Source organism: Pipistrellus hanaki (assembly GCF_964339955.1).
Source record: "Pipistrellus hanaki genome assembly, chromosome: 2".
NCBI lineage: Eukaryota > Metazoa > Chordata > Mammalia > Chiroptera > Vespertilionidae > Pipistrellus > Pipistrellus hanaki.
In genome coordinates this window covers 173,053,423-173,077,380 of record NC_140504.1, presented here as the reverse complement: position 1 = coordinate 173,077,380, position 23,958 = coordinate 173,053,423, and the positions used below count along the sequence as shown (strand labels likewise).

The 23,958-nt window shown below is 62.1% G+C and overlaps 1 protein-coding gene across 14 annotated transcripts in view; it reads right to left on the bottom strand.

Annotated features, from left to right (window-relative positions):
* The window catches only part of PTPRF (protein tyrosine phosphatase receptor type F), an 87,573-nt gene that overhangs the window by 14,473 nt on the left and 49,142 nt on the right, over window positions 1-23,958 (bottom strand). For 4 of the 14 annotated variants that reach the window (XM_084874458.1, XM_084874468.1, XM_084874465.1 and 1 more), the window contains 14 exons: window positions 19,588-19,857; window positions 16,932-17,513; window positions 16,221-16,357; window positions 15,638-15,782; window positions 11,564-11,869; window positions 10,762-10,955; window positions 7,556-7,582; window positions 6,166-6,283; window positions 5,508-6,086; window positions 4,747-4,844; window positions 4,309-4,562; window positions 4,116-4,212; window positions 3,403-3,621; window positions 2,925-3,079 (listed from right to left, as the gene is read on the bottom strand). In XM_084874458.1, coding sequence (XP_084730584.1) covers window positions 2,925-3,079; window positions 3,403-3,621; window positions 4,116-4,212; window positions 4,309-4,562; window positions 4,747-4,844; window positions 5,508-6,086; window positions 6,166-6,283; window positions 7,556-7,582; window positions 10,762-10,955; window positions 11,564-11,869; window positions 15,638-15,782; window positions 16,221-16,357; window positions 16,932-17,513; window positions 19,588-19,857 — 3,181 coding nt within the window. The remainder of the gene's footprint in view (window positions 1-2,924; window positions 3,080-3,402; window positions 3,622-4,115; window positions 4,213-4,308; window positions 4,563-4,746; window positions 4,845-5,507; window positions 6,087-6,165; window positions 6,284-7,555; window positions 7,583-10,761; window positions 10,956-11,563; window positions 11,870-15,637; window positions 15,783-16,220; window positions 16,358-16,931; window positions 17,514-19,587; window positions 19,858-23,958) is intronic. The other 10 variants (XM_084874464.1, XM_084874466.1, XM_084874467.1 and 7 more) reach the window with 7 other exon arrangements.

Below are 23,958 nucleotides of genomic sequence, written 5' to 3'. Positions count from 1 at the left end.
GCAGGATGGGGAGTGGCCAAAGGGAGGTGCAGCGAGGGGGAAGGGGTTGCGGAGGCTGGTGGCTCCTTCCGATAGAGGGCAGGTCACTGCTGGGCAGTAGCTGCTGTCCCTGCGGCTGCCACAGCTGAGACAGCAGGAGCCACCGGGAATAAACATGCAGACGACACAGAAGATACACAAACACCACAGAGCGCTGGGCCCCAGCTGCCTGATTCTCGGTATCGGGGTGGATGCTCGGAACAGCAGGGGCAGGACAGGGGGCGCAGCCCCCTCGCCGGCAGAGTCCTCCCCTGATGGCCTCAGCTCCCCTGCCTGCAAGGACAGGGTCAGAGGCAGACGAGGGGGCCTGGCTGCTGACAAGCGCCCAGAGGGAAGAACCTGCGTGAGTTTGCACGAGCGTGCAGCGGTCCACACTCCCCCAGGGCCTTGCAAGCAGTGCTCTTTGCATGCACACAGGCTGTCTCTGCAGCACTGAGAGAACTCAGACAGGGAGCCCGGTGGAGGGCTCCGTGAGCTCAGAGCCAGCCTGCTCACGCAGGGGGAGCCTCGGAGGTCTGCGCTGTGGCTGGGCCCTGGAGAAAGGGCGCTCCTTGTACAGGGCGCAGGTGGAGAGAGGGCCAGAGCCTGCCCCAGAGCCTGCCCCGGAGCCTGCGGAGCGGACAGGACAGCCCCGGGCCAGGACGCTTCCGGTCAAAGCACTGCCCCTCCCTGCGGGGCCCGGAATGTGCACAGGGATCGTCAGTGAGAGGGGAGGCGTGTGAAGACAGAAGGAACGACTCCTACCTTTCTTGTTTACTAGGTCCCGAAAGACAGGCAAGGACAGAAGAAAGGAGCGGTCACCATTTCCACCAAGAACTCAGGCCCTCTCGGGACATGGGGGACACGGTGGGGCCTTCCTATGGCACCCACATGGCACCCGCAGAGAGGGCAGGGGGCTGCCTCTCCTGACAGACACCAGCACCCAGACGGTGGGGAGGAGGATTCGCGGGCGTGGGGATGCTCCTCAGGTCTGCCCAGAGGTCTCCGTGCCCTGGGCCGGGACAGTTCGTCCTGCTCCCCCTGGGGGGAAACAGCTAACTCTTCAGGGAAGAGGCAATGGGTGCAGGCAGAGGTGGGGCACCGAACTCACACATGGAGATGTGCTCAGACACACAGACCAACACGCGCTCACTGACATGCCTCGTGGGCCCAGCCTGGTGCTGGGTGCTGGATATTCAGGCCCAGCACCTGCCTCATCGCTGGGGCAGAGGAGGGGCAGTGTGGGGCAGAGGTGGGGCCCGGGAGAGCCTCAGAGGATGAGATGGCCGCTGCTAGGTGGGCAGGGATGGGGCAGCTGCATAGGGGAGGGTGGCACAGTCTGAGCTGGCGGGGACACGTGACAATGTCCGGGAGGGGTGGCAGGGGCCCCACCAGCCAGGCGTTTGACTGTCAGGTCCCCGAGGTGAGGGTTTATCTTGGGAACCACTAAAAAGAGTTAAACTGCTGAGACTGGTTTGGCTCAGTGGATAGAGCGTCAGCCTGCGGATTGAAAGGTCCCAGGTTCGATTCCGGTCAAGGGCATGTGCCTTGGTTGCGGGCACATCCCCAGTTGGGGGTGTGCAGGAGGCAGCTGGTCGATGATTCTCTCTCACTGATGCTTCTAACTCTCTACCCTTCTCTCTTCCTCTCTGTAAAAAATCAATAAAATATATTAAAAAAAAAAAAAAAAAGTTAAACTGAGGCGACAAATTCTCACCGTTGGCAATACCATCCAGGCTGCAAGATTAAAGGGGGACCCCAAGAGCAGGTGGCCACATCTAGGTGAGGAGAGAACCGAGGTGTGCTGTGTGCTAGGCCCCAGCTGCCTGCCCCTGGGTGACCCGTGGGGAGCCCGGCGGGACAGGGAGGAGCAGAGCCATGGTGTTCAGGATGGGGCTCACAGGGGACGGTGGAGGGAGAGGGAGAGGGAGGGCGAGGGTGACCCCCAGGTTTGGTTGGTAATTAGGGCGATGGGAGGAGGGTTTCGGAGAAAGTTCAAGAGGCTCTGAGCTGGGGCAGCTGTGAGTGCTGCCGTTACAGCCAGCGCTCCATCGGGGTCTGCCAGGGAAACATCGGGGTCAGCCGGGCTGGGACCTCCCTCGGCCTGAGCGGGAGAGCCGGGCTGGGGAGCCATCGAGGGAGGGCAGCAGAGGGACTGCTGAAGGTAGGAGACCAGGAGAGGGCAGCATCTGAGACGGATATGCTCCCGCCTGCCGAGCAGAGACTAACGGACAGACACACCCACGGATGCTCGCAGACCAGCCCTCGGTGAAGCTTGGCCTCTTGTCACACGTAGGTAAGGTGACCAGACGTCCCGATTTTTAACAAATTGTCCCGCGTCCCTCGGCGTTTTAAAAAAATCCCGATTCTTTTAAAAAACTGGGACTTTTTAAAAAGATTCTTTCCAGCCGAGGCCGGTTTGGCTCAGTGGATGGAGCATCGGCCTGTGGACTGAAGGGTGCCAGGTTCGATTCCAATCAAGGGCATGTACCTTGGTTGCGGGCAGATCCCCAGCAGGGGGTGTGCAGGAGGCAGCTGATCGATGTTCTCTCTCATCGGTGTTTCTAACCCTCTCTCCGTAAAAAAATCAATAAAATATATTTAAAAAAAAAAAAGAAAAAAAGATTCTTTCCAAAAATTGGGACTTTTCTTTTTAAAACGCCACAGGATGCGGAACAAATTGTTAAAAATGGGGGCTGTCCCGCCAAAAGCGGGACGTCTGGTCACCTTAGGTAACAGACACATGTGCACACACTCTGCGTCTGCTCTCCCTGGCTTCCCACCGAGCCCCGGGCGGGCGGGTGCGGGCTGGCGTGGCTGCCCTGTGCCCGAAGGCACCGCGCCTAGGGAGGGCCGAGAGTCTGGGGACAGGTGGCCGGCCGTGGAGTCCGGAGCGCAGTCCTCACCTCTTGAACAGGAGGATGGCGATGACGATGAGGATGATGAGGATGACCGCCAGGACGGGGCCCGTCACCCACAGCATCTCGGGCTCCTCCTGCTGCTGGGCCGGCGCCACCTGGACCACAATCTCGTCGGAGTAGGGGCTGGCGGCGTAGCGCTTCTGTGGCCCGGCGGGGGAATGGCGCAGGCGGTGAGCTCGGGGTGAGGGCTCCCGCCCTCTGCCCGCCACACCCAGAGGGAGGGCTCTGGGGCTGGGCCTGGTCTCCCCGACCCGAGGGCCTGGTCAGCTGACTGGGTCCCCAGGATAGACGAGGCCCCGGGCTTTCTAGATCCTAGAGGCTGGTGTCTTACGACCGCTTATGTAGGTCTGGGGTTTCTGGGGGCTGCCTCATGCCTGGGGACCTCGGGGTGTGGGAGCCTGGCCTGGTCTTGGGTCGGGCCTGGGGTCTGGGGGTGCTGAGGGCCCAGGGGGCTCAGGCAGACCTGGTCCACGGGCTCCTTAAGGGAGGCGAGCACAAAGCACTGGTAGCTGAGGTCCGGGGACAGGGGCGGGTTGTAGAAGCCCTGGTAGCTCTTCTTGTCCCCCAGGGTGAAGGTCTCGGGGAGCACGTCCACCCGAGCGGCCACGTAAGGCTTCAGCCGCTCCGCCTGCCGCCGCCGCCGCCGCCGCTCGCTGCCGCCCTGCTCGATGGCCTCCAGGAGCTGGCGGAGCAGAGCACAGTCACGCCGGCCCGGAGCACGTGCCCCCGAGCCTGCCCAGCCTGCTTTCCTCGCAGACAAACGCCGGACCCCAGACGAGGCAACGCCACTCCTTCCCGCCAACCCAGCCATAGCAACGCCACTCCTTCCCTCTAGGGAACTGCCCCCCGGCCCCTAGGCCAGGGGGAGGACCCCGAACGGCCGGGGGCTCCACTCTAGACCCTGGAGGCCCTCTACAGCCCACTGAACTCAGGGTTCTCCAGACCCACAGAGATGTTCCTGCCCCTTCCCACGGCGGGGATCCTCGGCAAACCCCTCGGGGACTCCTCCCCAAACCAGTTCTCTGAAGCTCCTGGGAGCCCTCTCAGAGCCCCTCTTCCCCGGAGGGGCCTGGCTGCCAGCAAGAGCAACCAGAGAGGGATTCCGATGTAGGGGAGCCGCGGGGGCCACCGCCAGCCACGCCCCGGGGCTGCCGTCCGCCCCGCCCCGCCCCGCACCTCCTCCAGCTCCAGCTCCTCCAGCGTGTTCCACCTCGGTGCCAGCATGCCTCCGCCCACGCCACGGTCAATGGGCACCACCACGATGTAGAACCACCTGGGTGGGCAGAGCAGGAGACGGGACCGTCGTCGCCGTCCACGCCCGCGCCCCCAGCCCCGCCCCCTCCCCGCCCCCAAGGCCTCGCCCGCACACCTGACGAGGGCGGGGTCCTGCACATGGGGCATGGAGAGGGTGAAGCGGCCGTCCTCCATGTAGGCAGAGGCGGGCACCGGCTTGTGCGGCAGGAGGTCGGGGGCCGTGCGGATGGACACGAGGTGCTGCAGGCCCCCCGCGCTGCTGCCCCGGTTCATCAGCACGAACGAGTACTCCGTGTTCGGCTGCAGGTGCGCGATCAGCTTCCGCATCGAGTGTCCGTCCACCTCCACGCTCTGCCCGTTGTACAGGATCTGCCAAGGGGACCCGGGGAGGCGCCCGGTCACAGGCCCGCAGGGTGGAGCTCAGGCGTGCGCGCGCGCCTCCCCGGGGAGGACCCTGCGCCGGGAACGCGTCCGGATGCCCACGGCGGGACTGGCGTTCCGGCCGGGCCGCCCCGCGCGCAGGCCGGATGGGCCGTGGCCCTCCCTCACCCACCTTGAAAGGGACGGCCGACTTGTAGGAGTCGGGAACCTCCCAGCTGAGCAGCACGGACGTCTTCATCGCGGCCGCCACCCGGAAGTTCTTGGCGAACACTGTGGGGCAGAGAGGCAGGGCGTCAGCGCTGCTGTTGTAACTGGGGCGGAGGGAGCGGGCCGGAAAGGTTCCCCAGCCGGGAAGAGACACCGACTGAGGCGCAGGCGTTGGGAACAGTGGCAGAGACCCAGGCACCCCGCTCCCAGGCGGCTTCGAACCCACACGGTTCAGCTCCCAGGCCCAGCTCTTCCTCCTCACAGCGAGCACCCAGCTGGCAGACGCCACGGCACCCACGGTCAGGATCCCTCAGGCACGTGGGTCCCGGCTGGAGCTCACAGGCACCGGGTCTGCGTGGCCACAGGCCAGCGGGCGTTAGCCACGAGAAGCGTGTGGGCAAAGACCAGAGGCGGTGCAGCACAGTCATTCAGAGGTCAGGGGGTGGCGGCCCCAAGAGGTTAGTGCCTCACGCCCAAGAAGGGCGATACAGTCAATAGAGACCATTGGGTCAAGGTCACAAGAGACTGGAGAGCCACACAGCAGAGGTCAGTAGGTCAAGACAGCAGAGGTCAGAGGTCACACGCGGAGAACGCAGGGCCCGTCTGCTAGAGGTTAGTGGTCACGGTCATGAGGGACTGGGTCACGGATCAGTCTCCAGAAGTCAGAGTTGGGTTTCAAAAGCAGCAGAGTTTCCCCGGGTGCAGCCACGAGCCCGCAGCACACACCTTGCTCCGTGGGCATGGTCCGGGACTGGATGCTGGGGCTGAGCGGGCCGGCGCCTTTGCCGGTGTGCGCGCGGACCTTGATGTCGTACGTGGTGTCGGGCGTGAGGCCGGAGAGCGTGAGGCGCGTGCCGGCGGTGGCGTTCTGCAGCTCCTGCTGGCTGTTGATGTCGTGGTACACCACGGTGTAGCCGGTGATGCGCCCGTTCTGCTCCGCCAGCACCGGGGGGTCCCAGGCCAGGTCCGTGGCGGAGGCCGTCAGCCCGGTCACGCGCAGGTTCTGCGGGAAGCCGCTGGGCACGTCCTCGGGGGTCGCGATCTCCTTCCTGAACTCCTCGCCCAGGCCGGCCCGGTTCTTGGCGGCAAGGCGGAAGACGTAGGTGGCCCCCTTGTGCAGGCCGGTGACCGTGTAGTGCTGGTCCTCCTTGCCAAAGTCTATGGTGGTGGGCCTCGTCTCGTCGGCCCGGTGGTACTGCAGCCGGTAGCCCAGCAGCTCCCCGGGCAGCTCCTTGGGCGGGTTCCACTGGAGCAGGGCGGTGTTCATGGCCGTGGCGCTGACCATCATGGTGGGCCGGCCTGGGACTGAACAACCAGGCGCTGGGCTCTGGCGCCGCCCTCCCTGCAGCCCCTCCCCCAGCGCCGCCCAGGGCCCCTCACTCACCTGCCCCCGTCGTCACGACAATTTTGGGCTTGCTTCGGGCACCGTCTCCCTTGGTGGTGTAGGCAGCGACCGTAATGGAGTAGGTGGTCTCCGGGGTCAGGCCGCTGATGGTGGTTTCCTAAGGGAGGAGGAGGAAGAGCCCATCCCCATCACAGGAGAGCCAGGAGAGGCCAGACCAGGCCAGCCACCTCCGGGTCTTAGCCGGCGGGGAGTCCCCAGGGGCACAGGGGGCCAGAGGTCCTGGGAGGGTGCTAGAGGCGGGATCGGGCAGGTGGGATGGGTGCCCAGGAGGACCCCGCCCGGCTGTCCCAGGATCTGCCTGGGGCCGACGGCTGGTTCTTCCTTTCAGGCGAGAACAAAGGGACACACTGTTCTTTCACTCCATTGTACCATGAATGACACCTCGGCGGCCTGCGCACTCATGACACACAGGGCCTCGCACGCACGCACACAGCACCTTGCATGGCTCCTGGAACACCACACACACCCATGCACACACCCACAGAGCAAGGTAGAGGGATGAGCCAAGGTAGAGGGATTAACCACCCTGCAGGATCAAGTCAGGACCCCAATCTGACCCCCATGGAGGCACCGGCTCCACAAACGCTTTATGCCCCGCAATGCCTCCCGAGACAGGGAGGAGAGACAAGGAGAGGGAAGTTCCACACGGGGCATTGCCCTAACCCATCAGCCCAAGGGTGCCTGAGAAGTCAGCCAAGGCAGAGTCCCCTTGCCTTGGCAGGCCCTGCCCGTGTGCCCTCATCCAGCCAAGGCATCGTTTCGGGACACGTTGGGAAACCACGGGAGGCTAAGCCACGCCACACAGAGGGAAAAGTGGGAAGAGAGGAGGGACCAGCGTGCACTGGGACCACAACTGTCACCACCAGCCCTGGCGTCCCTCCAGCTCTGAGCCTCGGACGGGTCCCTACAGCCGCCACCAAACCCTTGCAGGCCCCCTCGTGCCCCAGCTGGAGGGCTCCCCAGGGCTGGGACTCCAGAATGCACCGATGACGAACCTGGCTCCCCGGATTCCCCTCCCAGCCTGGGCCCGGAGGGAGCAGGTGACTTTTCACTCCGGGGATCCATAAGGCTGAACGATCAGGACTGGATTTAACTCCAGCCCCGCGTCTGGCCAGAGCAGCGGCCAGGCCCTGGTCAATCACAAACATTGGCCTGAAATTGCCGCTCAACAGGCGAGTAGAAAGGATTAAAGGCAACGCCAACGGCGGCTCAGCTCGGGGCACCGGCCCACATGCCTGTTTTCTCCAGACGGGGCTGGTGCCCTGTGGATCTTGGCAGCTCAGGCTGGGAGGAAAGGCTGAAGAGAGGGAGTGACCCGAGAGCCCAGCCTGACCCAGGTCTCGCCCGCATTCGCACACCTGTTACTTACATAGTCCTCGGACTCCTCTGGCTGCCACTGACCGCGGGAGAGGGAGAGAAAGGGAGACAGGATGTGAAAGACTTTGGCCTGGAGAGAGTTTGGCCCAGGGAGGGCAGGGGCCTCAGATGTGCCCGTGAGGGTAGCACCCAAAACAACTGTCCACCTGAATATCCCAGCCCCTGCCTCATGAGCCCAACCGTGTGTCAGGGCTGAGGAGGGGAGGGCTCCAGGCTGCTGAGGGACCAGAGAGCGCAACCTGAAGGTTCTTGGGAGGGCCGGGCCGCCCACATGGGGGTGGGCAGGACAGCTCAGGCAGAGGGGAGGGCAGACACCATAGGATGAGCAGGGAGGGTGACTGCACAGCCTGGTTTGCCCGGGACAGTCTTGGCCTATGCTTGTCGCCATGGTATGATTACTGACTCTCAAAAGCATCCTTTTAGCCGAGACCGGTTTGGCTCAGTGGATAGAGCGTTGGCCTGCGGACTCAAAGGTCCCGGGTTCATTTCCGGTCAAGGGCATGTACCTTGGTTGCAGGCACATCCCCAGTAGGGGTGGTGCAAGAGGCAGCTGATTGATGATTCTCTCTCATCGATGTTTCTAACTCTCTATCCCTCTCGCTTCCTCTCTGTACAAAATCAATAAAATATATTAAAGAAAAATAGATAAATAAAACAAAAAAGTATCCTTTTATCTTCAAAAGTGTCCCGCTTGGGACAAAAGATTATACCGTCATCCTAGGCAGGAGATGCTGCACCATGGCTGGGGGTGGGAGCCCGGGGGAGGCTGGACAGCAAGGTGACAGAGGTGTGAATGCCAAACTCAGAGCCCGGGCCCTGCCCCGCAGGCACGGGGAGGCACGTAGACCCTAAGATCTCATTGAGGTAGGAAGGCCTGTGCCAGGGCTGGCAGTGTGGCTATTTCTTGGTGTGTTCTTCTTTAGTTCATGATGCAGTAGGTGTTCTAGCTGGACAGGTGGGGAGTAACGTCTCCATTCTGCCATCCTACGGCATTGGGAGTGCTGGGGACTGGCAGGCGGACAGCACAGCACAGCTCAGGGAAGCCGTCTGTGACATCTCCAAGATGGAGGCACCATGGGTCCCCAGCCCCACCATCCTCACAGTGCCAGTCTGGCCTCTGGGCTCTGTGCCCAGTCCCTTCTGTTCCGGGACGCTCTGCGGGAAAGGCCTTGCAGGGAGAGTGGGACGGGATATGGGGGGAGGCCCCTGGCAGGCCCATACCCGCCAGGCCGGCCCACCTCTGCTCCAGGCTCCCTGCCTGGTGGGAGGCATGCGCTGTGCCAGACAGGCCCGGGCAGGGAGGGTCTCACGGGGCCCCTCTCCTGCGCTGGAGGCACAGGGAGAGAGAGGAAGGGAGATACAAAGCAAGTGGAGCAAAACAAAGAGAAAGGAGAACAGGAAGGGATCCGAGGAAAGGAGAGAGAAGAGAATGAAACAGACAACACAGGGAGAGGGAGGAACGGACACCAAGGGGAACGAGCCTGGAGAAAGGGACGGAAGGGCTCAGGGAGGTACAGAGACCATGAGAGACAGAGCCAAGCCCGAGACATACACAGAAGCAGCCTGGCCTGGTGACACCCTCTGGGGGCACATCCCCCATGGCTCTTCCAGAATGGAGGGGGGCCCTGGGCCTAGCAGATGGTGCTGCTGGGGGAAGGACAGGCGGTGGTGTCCTTGACAGACCACTCAGGGGACAGCTGGGCCCTGTGGCCAGACCGGGGGGACCAGGCCCCATCTGCTCTCCTACCGGCTCGGAGCAGAAGGACCCGGTCCCACGGGGGCTTCCCTGGAGCCTGAGCTCATGTGCAACCCCCACCCCCACCCCCACCCCCACCCCCACCCCCACCCAGGTCACAGGATATTGGGGCCAAGAGGGCGGCGTCCCTCCTACAGCCCAGCTCCCTTGAAACCACCTGGGACCAGAAGGGGGCACCCGAAGTGGCTTCTCCAGAGCCCCACTGGGGGCAGCTGTGCTGCTGGCCCCTAGGGCGGGAGGGGCCGGGGAGAGCCATTCCCGGGATGTTTCTGGGTGGGTGTGTCTGCGGAGGCTCCAGGAGGAGCCCTCGACCTGCCCCAGGAATGCGGCGGGTACATGCCTGCCTCCTCCACCCCGTTCTCTCCGCACTCGACGGGGCCGAGGGGAGGAAGAGGGCATCTTCTGGGGGGAAAGGAATTCTGCTCAGAGGGCGGAGCCCCGCAGGAGGCAGGAGGGCCCCTGTCTACGAGGCCGTAAGCACAGAGCAGGGCAAGCTCCGATCCCAGCCCAGGTAGGGTGGGACGCTGGGTGGGGAGGGTGCGTGGCTCTGGAGGGAATCAGGGCTCCTCTCCTGAGGGCTGGCTCCCCGGAGGCCCTGATTCTAGATGGGGAGACGCGGAGAGCACACCGCGCCAGATGTTAGCTCTTCTCAGCAGAATGTTCTGGGAGGGAGCTTGCAGTAGCAATTACAGCCCTTTCCCCAGGACTCCCGAGACTTGGCTTCCTATCCAAGCTCAGCCACCTACTTGGCTGGGAATTCTGGACCACGCACACCACCTCCCGGGACCCCTGGTTCTCCATCTGAACAGCTGAATCCAGTGCTGAGGGCACCCCAGGGACCTCGCCCCAAGTTCAGGGGCAGAATCATCAGGAGAGAACACAGAGGGAGATGTGAGGCTCGCTGGAGGGCCCAGCTCTTGAGAGTGAGCATGAGGGACCGAGCCGTCCTCCTGGGGGCCTGGCACAGAGCAACAGCCCAGCTTGGCCATTCAAGGAATCTCGGCAATGGCCACGGGCCAAGCTGGGGGAGAAGACTGCCCAGGAGAGCTTTCCTGGCCCTGCTGGGAGCAGGAGCTGGCCAGCTCAGCACTGTCTAGGAGGAAGTACATCCCCAAAGCCTAGCCTGATGTGACAGCGAAGGTTCCCAGGAGGATTTGGAGGGGCGGGAGCCCAGGTAGCGGTGACAGCGGAGGCTTGGGTCGGTGGAGACAGAGCGATTCAGTGCTGGTGCCGGCGGCTGAGCCACAGAGGGGACTGCCAGGCCAGGACTGTCACCAGGGCAGAGGGGACTGGCAGGGCCTATTTCTGGGACCTAGCCCCAAGCCCCTGGTCTCAGTGCCACCGTCTGAGAGCAGGCAGGGGAAGGCGCAAACCCGGGCTCCAGAGAGGAAGCCAGCGTGCTGGTCCCACCCACCCTCCCACCCCACCTCCCGGGGGCGCACCTGGGCCTCAGCCAGCATGACGTCCTGGATGATGGGGGGGCCCCGGGGCTCGCCGTTCTCCAGCCGCACGTAGGTGACCTGGTAGCCGCGGATCTGGCCGTGCTGCTTGCTGGGGACGGGCAGCTTCCAGGACACGTGCACGGCGGTGGAGTTGAGCGGCTCCACCTCCACCTTCCGCGGCGGCCCGCTGGGCACTGGGGACCAGGGAGACGAGGAGGTCAGGCCTGGCGGCATGGGTCCTGGCTCGGGCGGGCTCCCCACCGCCCCGGGAGAGGCCCTGATACGGCTCCCTTAGGCTTCCTGTCCCTGGAGAGGGACACGGAGGGCCCCCTCTGCCTGGCAGCGGGGAGAACCCAGGACCCTGGGACCCCTCTGGCTTAGGGCTACCTCACTTGGGGGGAGAGGAGAGAGGTCTTGGATGACCCCAAAGTCAGCACAGCCTGTTGTATCTCCTCCTGGGGCCCCCGATCACGCCAGTGTCCAGGCCAGGTGGAGCCATCCCCCTGGTCCTCATCACTCACACCTTAGAGGAGGGGGGCTACTTCTTCCATCTTAGCCTTTGAAGGCTCTGGCTGCCCTGGACGTAGCCCCGAAGGCTGGGATTTGGGCAAAGGCTAACCCCATAACAGGCTATCCCCGAAGCTCCCTCTCCCCAGCTTTGGCCATTCAGCCCACACCCGGAAGGAGAGGAGTCCTGGGCCCGTGAGAGACCAAGGCCCCGGCTGCAGGCCTCCCTGCCCGCCCCTCCCCTCCCCCCTCCCCCTTCCCCCCCCCCCCCCCCCCCCCCCGCGCCGCCGCCTACCGTCCTCGTTGGTGCGCACCAGCACCGGGCTGCTCTCGGGGCCGGGGCCCACGTCCGTGTGCGCCCGCACCCACACCCGGTACTCCGTCCACTTCTCCAGGCCCACCAGGTCCCAGCTGGAGTGCTCGCGGCTGATGCCGTTCACCACCTGCCGCCGGCGGTCCTCGCCGTCCACCGCCTCGTAGGCCACCGAGTACTGGGTGATCAGGCCGTTGCGGCTGTCGGCCGGCGGCGGGACCCAACTTACCCGGACCGTGGTGGAGCCCGTGCTCACACAGGTCACCTTCTGGGGAGGGGCGGAGGGGGCTGGGGAAGACAAATGGGGGGAAGCAGGCAGATGGAGGGGGGGGCACAGGCACGGTGACGAGCCACAGAGGAGGGGAACTCACCCAGGCAGGCCATTCCTTGTGGGGCAATGGCTATCCGAGGGCCCCCCGGGCAGACTACAGCCACTGCGGCCAGACAGCCTGGCTACCTCTGGACCACGGGCGTGTGCACGCCAGCCGAGTCTCTCCCACACACACACACACAAACGGTGTCTCCCACACACGCATATGGTGTCTCTCACGCATATGGGGCTCTCACACAGTGCCTCACACACATATGGTGTCTCGCCCAAAACACACACACACACACACACACACACACGGTGTCAGGCACACACACAAGCATGGGGCCATGCCACCCCCACCAGGGGCACACAACTGCACACAGCTCTTCCCTTCGAGGACGAGAGGCTCCCGCGGCCCTTCTGGAACCAGGATGATGCCCCAGGGTGCCTGCGCCAGAGCCACAGGGGACACCAAAGCCAGAGGCCGGGCGCAAAGGAGGACCATGGCCCCAGGGTCGTTTGGAGAAAAAGCACCGGAGGAAGGTGCTCCCTCAATGGGCTCCTCGGGGGTCAGGAGGCAGGTCGGTGCCTTCCTTGCTCCCAGTGACACGTCCAGACCCTATTCCCACCAGGACGGCTGCCACCGCCCCTGCCCGCGACCTCACAGCCTCCCCACCTCCAAGGCGCCCTCCTCCCCAGCACTGCTGTGCCCAGGCCCTGGATGACGCCGCCACGACCGGGAACAACCCCACCTCCCAAACCGTGGCTCCAACGCTCCCGCGCGGACCTCACCCCTTTCCCCAGCCCCGCTGCCCAAGGCCCCAGCCCTGTGCCTGCTCTTTACCGGCCGGAGACCTCTGTCCATCGACGGCCATCCTCACCGCCCTCAGCATTCAGCCTGACACCGAAGTCCTCCATCTTACCAACACCCCAACTCCTCGCCCCCTTCCTGTCCATGCTCCCGCCCGGCCTGCCCCGAGCCCTGAATGAACCCAACGCTCCACCTTCTCTGCGGCAGCCCTGGGGCGGGGGAGAGAGCCGCCAGGCCGGCCAGGGTGGCAGCCTCTGATCCCATCCCCTCCGCGCTGCCTCCGTTTCCTGTCGACCTCACTCGGCCATGTGACACAGAGCGCTCCCAGCCTCCTCCATGCTCCTCAAACCTCTGGCTCCCATGACCCCTCCTCCTCAGCATATGACCCCCTCTCCCACTCCACAGAGAAAAACCAGCTTCCCCGAAGCAGCTCCATCCAGCTCTGCTACCACATCCACAGACAAACTGCGTTCTCTCCTTTCCTCCCCCGCCTGCCCGAGGCCAATCACTCCGGCCCCTGGGCTCTGCACCCTGCCCCTCCCGAGCCTCCCACTCCGCTGTTCCTTCCAGCAGTATTTAATATGCCTACGACGTCCCCATTAGAGAGACTTCCCCGTCCTCAGCCCCACGTCCCACCAGCTACAGTGGTCCCCTTCCTCCCGACTGAGCATCGACGCCTGAGCTTTCCGTCTGTCCTCACCTCCCGCCATGCCTTGTGAAATCCCATCGGCTTCAGTCCCTCAAACCACCAACCATTCCTCCCCGTTCCTCTGGTCCTGACCTCTCAGCAGCAATACCTGGCCCGCTTCTTCTTCTTCTTTAAAAAAAAATATATATATATATTTTATTGATTTTTTACAGAGAGGAAGAGAGAGGAATAAAGAGTTAGAAACATCGATGAGAGAGAATCATCGATCAGCTGCCTCTTGCACACCCCTTACTGGGGATGTGCCCGCAACCAAGGTACATGCCCTTGACCGGAATCGAACCGGGGACCTTTCAGTTCCCAGGCCGATGCTCTATCCACTGAGCCAAACCGATTTCAGCCTGGCCCGCTCCTTGATACTCTCTTTTCCCACCTCCAACACCCCCTCTCTCTTGGCCCTCCTTCCACCTCCGGCCATCCTCCTCAGGGCCCTCCATCTCCACCCGGGTTCCGGCAGCCTGCCACGCCTCTCCTGCCAAGCGGATGGAGAATATCGTCTTGAGCGTGAGTGCTTGCTTCTGTCCCACCGCCTCCCCCCAGGGGAGCGACCGCCCTCCTCCCAGGTCTGCACATCAGAAACAGAGGCTCCGCTGATGTTTCCCACTCAGCCCTCAGACTCCTCCATCACCAGATCCCGGCCAGTCAGCATCCCAGACGGCCTGCACATCCACCCGACACCTCACCGGAGCCGCTGCCTTCTGCCAGCAGCTGCACAGCCTCCTCGCTGGTCCCTGGCATCCTGTCAGGCAACGCTAGCATTCGCAGCAGCAGCCACTCAGCGTCAGCACTCCCACCTGCCTTCTGTCCCCGTGGTCTGGCTGCTGCTCCAGCCACATGGGCCTGCTGCTTGCCCCCGGCCACAACCAAGCACCCACCTCCTCGAGGGCCTTGGCACCTCCTTACAGACCCCCTGCCTGAGGCCTGCTGTCACCCCTGGGAGCCCTCCCTGAACCCGCAGACCAGATGAGGTTCCCGTCCCACCATCTCGCCGCTGTCTGTCTCCTCCACAGCACTTTACACGGATGTAATTAAAAGCTCATTTGGGTAATTGCGGGTTTAACGGCTGTCTGCCCCACCAGGCTAGGATTCCCGTGGGCAGAGGCTGTGCCAGGGTCGTGTTGCCAGGCCTGCACTGTGTGTGGGGCCTGGCGCCCAGCAGGAGCACAAGAGGTGCCTGTGGAACGAATCCATGAACATCACATCGCATGTGGTTTCCTGGCTTCACTGGCACACGTGTGTAGTCGCTGTGACACAGACCTCTCACAAATGCTGCCGTGCTTTAAGGTTCTCACACATGCTTCCTGTCTCAACGCCACAGTCCCATCCAGCCACACACCCTCAGCACCGCTATCACACAGAGCCTCGTGGACAGTGGCCTGCTGTGGCCACGTGACCAGACAGCTGTGGTCCCAGGGTGTGTCCTCAGGAGAGCTGCTGAGACCCCATCAACAGGGTCAGGGGTGAGAGACCCAGAGATACACCTGCTGGGTCCCAATCCTAAGAACAGCTTTACAGACCAATCATAGGGGCTCAGATGCACTGACACGCACCTGCAGGACTGCACAGTCCGGCGGTCAGATTTCGCGCGCACATGCGCGCGCGTGCGCGCGAACACACACACACACACACACACACACACACACGCTCACGGAGCCTGGGACACACAGTTATCACCAACAGCCCTGCGGACGGTCCCACACAGACGGCCATGTGGTCGCAGAGCAGGCACAGGGACACGCTCAAATGGCCCCATTCCCACAGGCGTGCCCTGTGTGCAACTGGCTTGTATGACCGCATGGCTCACACGTACTCACGGTGGGGGCAGGAGGGCGGGAATAAGGGCGATGAGGGGATGAGATGTGGGGATACAGGGCGGGAGACGGCTGGTCTGGGCACAGCGAGGGTAGTGCTCCCACCACGGAGGACTGCTTGGTCCACTGGGGTGACCAACGCAGAGGCGGGAGGAGGAAGGAGATGAGTTACAGACACAGCACTTACCTGGGTGGGGCGAGAGGGCGTGGCAGGGACAGAAGGCAGACAGGAAGCAAGGAGTGCGCTGGCCACCCGGACACAGACTAGCGGGCACTTACCTGTCCCTCTCTAGGAAGCCCAGACCGGAGTCCAGTCCCGGGCCCCGCTGACCTGACCGCCTGCCTGGCCAAGGGGGAGGGTGTGTGTGCGTGTGTGTGTGCGTGTCCCAGCCCGGCAGTCTCAGAAGACACTTACTGGACTGTGCCGTGCGGGCCTCGATGGTGGGGGTGAAGACGCCCATGCCCACCTCGGAGCGGGCGGCCAGCTGGAAGTGGTACAGCGTGTCGGGCTTCAGGTCCTCTAGGGTGTAGGAGGAGGTAGGGTCGAAGGTCACCTTCTGCTGGAAGAGCAGGGGGCACGCACTGACTGCTCTGACCTCAAAGGTCACTCAGACTGTTCCCCAGCACGGGTGCAGCGGAGCCCTCTGGAGCCAGGGTGGCCCCGGTGCTGGCTCCACGCCGCATGGCCACCTGGCCCACACAGGGGACAGACACATGGGCGGGGGAACCCCGGGGACATGTAGCCCCAGGGGAAACTCAGGGCTCTGCCAGTGTCACGTGAGCCACACAGCCTGGGACACTCAAGGACAGACCCAGTGGCTTTGCCCCCAGCACAGGGTGACAGAGACTAAGAACCATAGAGGCTGCATAAGCCACAGAGCCCCAAGGAGGACCTCAGGGGGTACGCAAATCTAGGAAGGCCTGCCCGGGGAAGCCCCCCACAGACCCCCAGGGACCAGAAGCCCTCCTCCCTCCTCCTGCCCTTGCTGGGCGCTCACCTGCTGGCCTTCCTCCTCTGCTGCCCAGTACACCAGCTCATACTTGACGATCCGCTCCTGCGGGGGCAGCAGCCACGAGAGCTGGATCCTCGTGTCCGACTCCACCTCGGCCTGGAAGTCCGTGGGCTGGGCCGGCACTGCAACACCCCATGCCAGGCACCGTCAGCCTCCCGTCTGCTGGGGGGCAGGGCGCCCAGGGGAAGGCAGATCTTTTTTTTTATTTTATTAATTTTTTCCCCCTTTATTTAGCTTGGAGCCTAATGTACAATTTGGTATTTTGTTTCTTTCAGGCATATTTTAAACCTAGAATCAAAGTTGTCTTCTGATTTTTGCTAGAAAGTTCTTTTTTTTTTTTTTTTAATATATTTTATTGATTTTTTACAGAAAGGAAGGGAGAGAGTCAGAGAGCTAGAAACATCGATGAGAGAGAAACATCGACCAGCTGCCTCTTGCAGACCTCCTACCGGGGATGTGCCCACAACCAATGTACATGCCCTTGACCGGAATCGAACCCGAGACCTTTCAGTCCGCAGACCGACGCTCTACCACTGAGCCAAACTGGCTTCGGCAGAAGGCAGATCTTTACCCCCCTCACCCTCACCCTGCATTCCCCGAACCCCAAGCAGTCTGTGGAAGCAGGTGCCACCACAGACTTGGCCACTACGCCTTGCTCTGCCCGGGCCCACCAGCCAGCACGCTGCCCCCACCTACCTCCTTGCTGTGTCTTGACCTGGATGGGGGGGCTGGGGGGGCCATCGCCCACGGCGGTGAAGGCCAGCACCCGCAGGCTGTAGGTGATGCCGGGCAGCAGGCTGCCCACGGTGGTGAGCAGCCCCTCGTCCGTGTTGTGCTTGTGCCAGGCGCTCAGGGGGCGGCGGGCGTCGGGGGTGTAGTAGACGCGGTAGCCCCGCACCAGGCCGTTGGGCTCCTCGGGCGGCTCCCACTGCACCAGCATGGTGCTGGCGCTCAGCATGCGCGCCTGCACGCGGCGCGGCGGGCTGGAGGGCGCCTGCTCCCCCGTCCGCGCCCGCACCGCCTCGCTCGGGGGCCCGCGCCCGATGCTGTTCACCGCCAGCACGCGGAAGGCGTACTCCGAGAAGGGGCTGAGGCCGCCGATGCTGTAGCGGGTGGTGGCCACGCCGTCCACCTCCTGGAAGGGGCCCTCCGCGCCCGACGCCCGGTACTGGATGCCGTAGTAGGACACGGGCTCCGCGTTCCCGGAGTCCCAGGTGAGGGTGACGCTGGTGGCCGTCGTCTCCGTCACCACGAGGTCAACTGGAGGGTTCGGCAAAGCTGGGGACAAAGCGGGAGGCCCAGGGTTAGCTGAGGTCATGGCCTCAGGGGCCAACCCTGCTCTTGGGGGTGGTGGTCATCTAACCCGAGTGTAGCTGACCCCCACAGCCCACCCTAAGGATGGCCAGGAATGTCTGCAGTGACCTCGAGGGCACCTAGCGGGGGTGGCGTCTGTCCGTGCCCCCAGGGGCCTTGGGTCCTCGTGTCCAGACACGTCACCTGGGACTGCCTGGATCCTCAGGTCAGCCTGTGACTCATCTGACCGTCAGACCCAGACGTGACGTTGCCTGCCCCGGACCCATGCAGACGGGAGGCGCACAGGCTGTGGGGAGGGCCCTGCTTCTGCAGCTTGCTTGGGAGCACCTGTTGGTCCCTGTGTGTGACGGAGGCTGGGGAGGGGGAAGCTGTATCCTCAGGGAGTAGCCCTGTGTTTTAGAAGGAGTGATGGGCTGTTGGCCCCACAGGCCCGGTGACTGGGCTGAAGTTAAAGATAGAGAAGTTCCAAGTCCACAGTCAACACTCAACAAGTGATTACTGAGTGTCAGGCACTACGCTGGGGGCAAGGGCATGTGCCACACAGACAGGTCTCTGCTTTCATGGAGTTTAAATTCCAGTGTGCGAGCCCTAGCCGGTTTGGCTCAGTGGATAGAGCATTGGCCTGTGGACTGAAGGGTCCCAGGTTCAATTCCGGTCAAGGGCATATGCCCAGGTTGTGGGCTGGCTTGATCCCCAGTAGGGGGCGTGCAGGAGGCAGCCCATCAATGATTCTCTCTCATCACTGATGTTTCTAGCTCTCTCCCCCTCTCCCTTCCTCTCTGAAATCAATACAAATATATGTGTTTTTTTTTTTTAAAAGAAATTCCAGTGTGAGAGCCGCAATCAATATGTTGATGATGATTCTGGTTTATGTGTAAGGACAGAAGAGAGCAAGGTGCTAGCTAGGAAAAAATCCAGGGAGTCTCCTTAGATGCGTGACCAGGGAAGGCCTCCCAGAGCTGAGACCCAGAGAACAAGATGGAGCCAGCGATGGCCAGGGCTGGGGGAGGAGCATCGGCGTGGGGTGGGCAGCAGCGAGGAGGCCGCAGTGGGGACCCCTGGTCTTTATCCTAAAAGCCATGGGGAGACACTGGGAGGCTTTCTCCCTGTCTCCGAGGGAGCGGCGGAATCCTGCTGTGCGTTACACAGACCACGCCAGCTGCAGAAGGGCGGGGAGGGCCGGAGGGGGCAGAGTGGGAGCCGGGCGCGCCGACGGGGCTGCTGGATACGAGTGCCTACTCCAGGGCTCCCAACATCCTCCTTGGCTACTATTTATCTCACTTCACATCCTCCTTGCTGAGAGGATGGGAAACCCACGTGTGGCGCTATGCGGGGTTAGGAGGGCGTGCTATGGAGCCAGACCTCCCAGGGTTCAAGTGGCTGCTCCGTTATTGCTCGGTGGACCCCTCACGTCAGCTTCTCCTCCTGTGAAAGGGGATGATGAGAGTGCCTACCTCCCAGGGTGACACTGAGAATGAATAATGTAATCTGTGCTTCCCAGCCCGGCGCCTGCCCTCAGGACTCAGTACCTGTCGGCTATTATCATCGAGACTATTAACAAAAAAACCCTCCCTCCACCGCTGAGGGCCAGGAGGACCTCAGAGCCCGGGGGAGAGCAATGACGTGGCCTGGCCCCGCAGAACAGCCGAGCCCCCTGGCAGTCACCTTTTTTTTTCCAGAATTTTTTTCACAATTTATTTTCCAGCCCTGCCTTCCTACCCATGGGATAGCTGACTTAGGTACATACATATGCATCTCTGGGCTTGTGTTCAATACAAGTTTGTTTATGTACTGATCCACGGATTCATTGATGTCATCAAAATCTGTCGTCAATCGAGTTAACCTGTTCAGCCAGCCCTTCTCCTAGCTTTATTTGCTCAATATTTTTATAAATCTCTTTATGTGCCGTGAAACAATTAGATACGATAGTTTTTTTTTTGTTTGTTTTTTTCCCCTGAAACGGATAGAATTTAGATCCGTGTTATGGGAAGACTTTTTGCACTGACCGCACCTGCCACCGTGTATCAGCGGCACTCACCTTTCACGGTGACCTGGGCCATGGCCTCAATCATGCCCAGCGAGGAGATGGCCACGCAGGTGTAGTTGGCCGAGCGCACGACGTTGCTGAGCTCCAGCACGTTGCGGCCGACGGGCATCTCGTCCTCCTTGGTGAGCTCCTCGGCCCCCATCATCCACTTCACGTAGGGCATGGGGGCGCCCACGGCCACGCACGTCAGGTTCACGCTGCCGCCCGGCATCACCTCCTGGCTAGTGGGAGGGATGGAGAAGCGCGGAGCCACGCGGCGCACTGCGGGGAGGAGGAGGAGAGAGGCGCTCACAGGCTGGGCAGGAGGGGCGGGGGGAGGGCGGAAGGGCGGGGGCCCCTCATCCAGGAAGCCCCTCCGGTCAGAGCCGATCCCACCTCGGAGGCGGGAGGGGCGGCGGCCCCGGGCCCCGGCTCACCACCTCCCACCCCGCTTCCAGGCCAGAAGCAGCACCCTCACTCAGGGGCTGTCTGGAACACGAGAGAGTCCGCAACCAAGCTCTCTTTTACAGCCGAGGAAACTGAGGCCAGAAGAGCCCGCCTGCCCAGGGTCACACAGGGACTCGGCGCAAAGGCCAGGTCTCCTCAAGGCCACAATCCGGCTCACCTTCCAGTGCCTGCCCCTCCCGCCTCCTGCCCCTTCCCCACCCCCCACCCCCCACCCAGGGTCTCCAGAGGGGCGAGCGGGGCACTAGCGAGAGAAGTCCAGGCACCCTGAGGTAGAGGGTCCTTGGAGCACAGCTGGAGCAGGGCGGAGGGTCCGTCTGGGAGTGACACGGCCACCTTCTCTGAGGTCACTGCCTCTCCCTCCACGCCCAAGGGGAAGAGACGAAGGCAGTGGCGAGCCACCTGCTGGGACCTCGGCCATGTTCAAGGCACGGCCGGCCGAGGAGCCCACTAGGAGGGGCTGCCCCTCAGGAGGGCCTGGGCAGGGGCCGAGGGTCGGGTAGGGCCAGGGACGTGGTCCACGGGCAGGATGGGCATGATGATGGCAGTAACATGATGAGGGTGCCGAGCAGACTCTGGCTTTCCACGCCAATGAATGGGATCTCAAGGGGGAGAGTGGCTGTGTCTGGCCACACCCTCCAGCCTTGGGCTCCCGCAGATCAGAAGCTGTTCTGAGCTTCTCAGTCCAAGGTGCAGCCCCGTGACCTCCCCGTGCCCCCCACCCCCAAAATGGCAAGCTTGGCACAGACATTCGGAACATGCAGAGAGGGGAGTGCAGGCAACACCTAGCCACGGGCAGGCATGCTTGGCACGCAGACGGGTCATGCAGCTGGTGGGCAGAGGCTGGAGTGTGTCCTTCATGGGCACCCCTGCAGACGGGGCTGGAGAAGGCAGGCAGCAGGGCTAACTCACCAGAGGGCACCACCCAGAGGGGGGGTCTCAGAGGACCCTGGCTGGGGAGCCTGGGCATGCAAGACCACGGTGCCCCACTGAGTGCACCTCCACTATGGGCTTCGGGCTCTGCTGCGGGCACAGCCTAAAGCCACCGAACCAGAGCTGGAAACAAACGCAGAGACCACCAGGTCCAGCCTCCGACTTCCCTGCACAGGTCAGGCTGCGGCCAGGGACCAGCTCTCCGGTGAATAAGTCACCAAGCCTATTCCCGCACTGCCTGACACGTCTTTCACACCCACTCATTCCTCTCCAAATCCACAGCAACCGGGATCCCAAGGCCTAAGCCACAAGCCACACCCCCCTCTCTGGATTGCTGCACCGGACTCCTCACTGCTTTCCTGCCTTGTCGTCCCCCAGGCCCCCTCCCATAATTGGCTTCCAACAAGCAGTTGGCACAAATCTGCTCACATCACTTCCCTGTTAAAAATCTCCTGCATGGCCAAAACCAGCTTGGCTCAGTGGATAGAGCATCAGCCTGCGGACTGAAAGGTCCCAGGTTCGGTTCCGGTCAAGGGCATGTACTTTGGTTGTGGGCATATCCCCAGTGGGGGGTGTGCAGGAGAGGCAGCTGATCGATGTTTCTATCTATCTCTCTAACTCTCCCTTCCTCTCTGTAAAATAAATAAATAAATAAATAAATAAATAAATAAATAAATAAATAAAATACATTAAAAAACAAAACAAAAAACCAAAAACCAAACAAACTCCTGCATGGTTCCCCAATGACTCCGCAGCCCAGATTAACAGGACCTGACCTTACCCAGCCCCGACCTCAACTCCATCTACACCACCTCCCTGAGGCCTTTAGACGGAACAGAAGCACTGCCAGTGCCCTGAGTGAGCCAGGAATGGCCCATGTCATGGGCTCGCTCATTTCCCTCTGTGTCCCCAGGCTCACCGGGTCTCGGCGTGTCTCACAGACATAGACCACTCTCCGTTCTAGAGCTGGCGCCCTCATTTCCTTCAGGGGAACCAACGTGGGGCATGTGACCCAGCCCGGGTCACCACGATGCAGCCTTCAGACTTCTGCAAAAGTGACTAGAAGAGCGACTTTCTTTCTCTGCTGTGGTGGCTAAGCTCAGGGGACTGGGGACCATCTTTCACACCATGAGAGGACCCGCTTGTGAACTCACAGAGGGAAGCAGAGCTAAGCGACAGGGCAAATGGCCACCCAAACTTTCAATACCTGGATCCAGCCCTGCCCGACACCAAAGCTACTTCTACTTATTTCAGTTTGGTAAAGCTAGAGGATTTCCTTGTTTGGATGGAGCTCCTGTAAGTGGGTTTCTGCCATGTGCCCTAAAGCTGGGAGCTTACACCGAATGATTGTAGCAGGTCGCAGGAGGACAGATCTGTGCGGCAGAGAACAGGTGAGCCCGGAGCTTGGCTGGCCAGAGGAAGCCACAACACAGCTCCCTCGGAGCACGCTCCACAGATGGCACCAAAGTGAGGTCAGGAGGCATGGAAAGGAGCAGCATGGTGGTGAGGGCACCCCTTGCCCTCTGGAGCTAGGCCTGAGGAGCAGGCCAGGGGAGCAGAGATGCAGGCAGAACTGTGTGCAGACCAGTAGAGGGTCCAGGGTCCAGCACAGCACAGGGGGCAGTCTGACCAAATCTCCTCTCCTCTCGGCCAGAGGCTGCCTCATCGCGTCTTTGCTCCTGGCATTTCAGGGAAGGGAAACCGCTCTCGAGCACCTGCTATGTGCTAAAGGTTCCCACGGCTCACACCTCCAATTACAGACAAGAGAACCGGCTTAAGACTCGATTTTAGCCCTAGCCGGCTTTCTCAGTGGTTAGAGCCTCGGCCCTCGGATCCTGGGTTTGATTCCCAGTCAAGGGTGCATACCTTGGTTGCAGGCTCAATCCCTGACCCTCCCCCCCATCCTCCAACCCTCCCCTCTCACCCTCCCTTCTCCCTTTCTTCCACTCTCTCTAATAATCAGTAGGAAAATATCCCCGGGTGGGGATTTTTAAAAAGACTGATACTTTAGTGACAAGTCCGAGCTTATCCAGGTGCGAAGGTGGTCTGCCCGGTGAAAAGTGAGTGCCCTTTGGAGCCCTGGCTGACAGGGCTGACAGGAGACGCCCAGGTGACTCCAGAGGGAGGCTTCTGAAGCGTGTCAGTTTCCGGGCTAGCCACGCCTCCCCAGGCGGCATGTGGGTGGGACGTAGAGAGCCTGTGCCCGGTGAGAACGCTCGGCTGCAAACCGGACCCCAGTCAGTGGCGGAACCTCGGGGTCTGGTCAGATTCCTGACCATAAGGACAAAGAGCCCCAGGAAAAGGAAGTAGGTCCTTGATCAATAAACCCTGGGTTCCGCCCTCAGCAGTGTGGAAAGCTGACTCGACTCGACCCCCAAAAGTCCCCGGAGGACAAGGTATTCTGTTCCACTGTCATCCCTAGGGGCCGGCAAGGGCCTCCAGCCCAGACACTCCTGGGGGTGCGAACCCTGATGCTTTCACAAGGACACTGCGCTTCAGCCACACGGCCAGAGGCGAGAGACCACCTTCTGGGGTCGCCAGTGCCCGTGGGGCCGTGCATCCTGGACCTGCCTGGACAACCACCCCCAGTCCCACCGCCCACGGTCATTCCTCCCGCTGTCACCGACAGGAGGCCTCCAGAAGGGACAGCACTCACCCTGGCCTCAGTCTATTGACAGAAGCAGCAGCGGGGAAGGGAAACCCAGGGCTGGGGAAAAGGCACTTAAGAGGGTCTAATCTTGAGCTCCCACAGTGCCGGTCTCTCCCTGTTCCTCATGTATCCCGAGCGCTGACATTTTACAGACAGTTTCCAAAACAGGGCCCTGCCATTTCGGGATTATATTTTAGCTGCAACTTTTAAGTCTAATTACTGGCGCTGACAACCCCTATAATGGGGCGGGGCGGCGCCCGGAGACGAGGGAGTGACAGCCTAATAGCAGGGGGAGGCCACCCCGCAATCGGCATTCACTCGAGGAAATTTCTCTG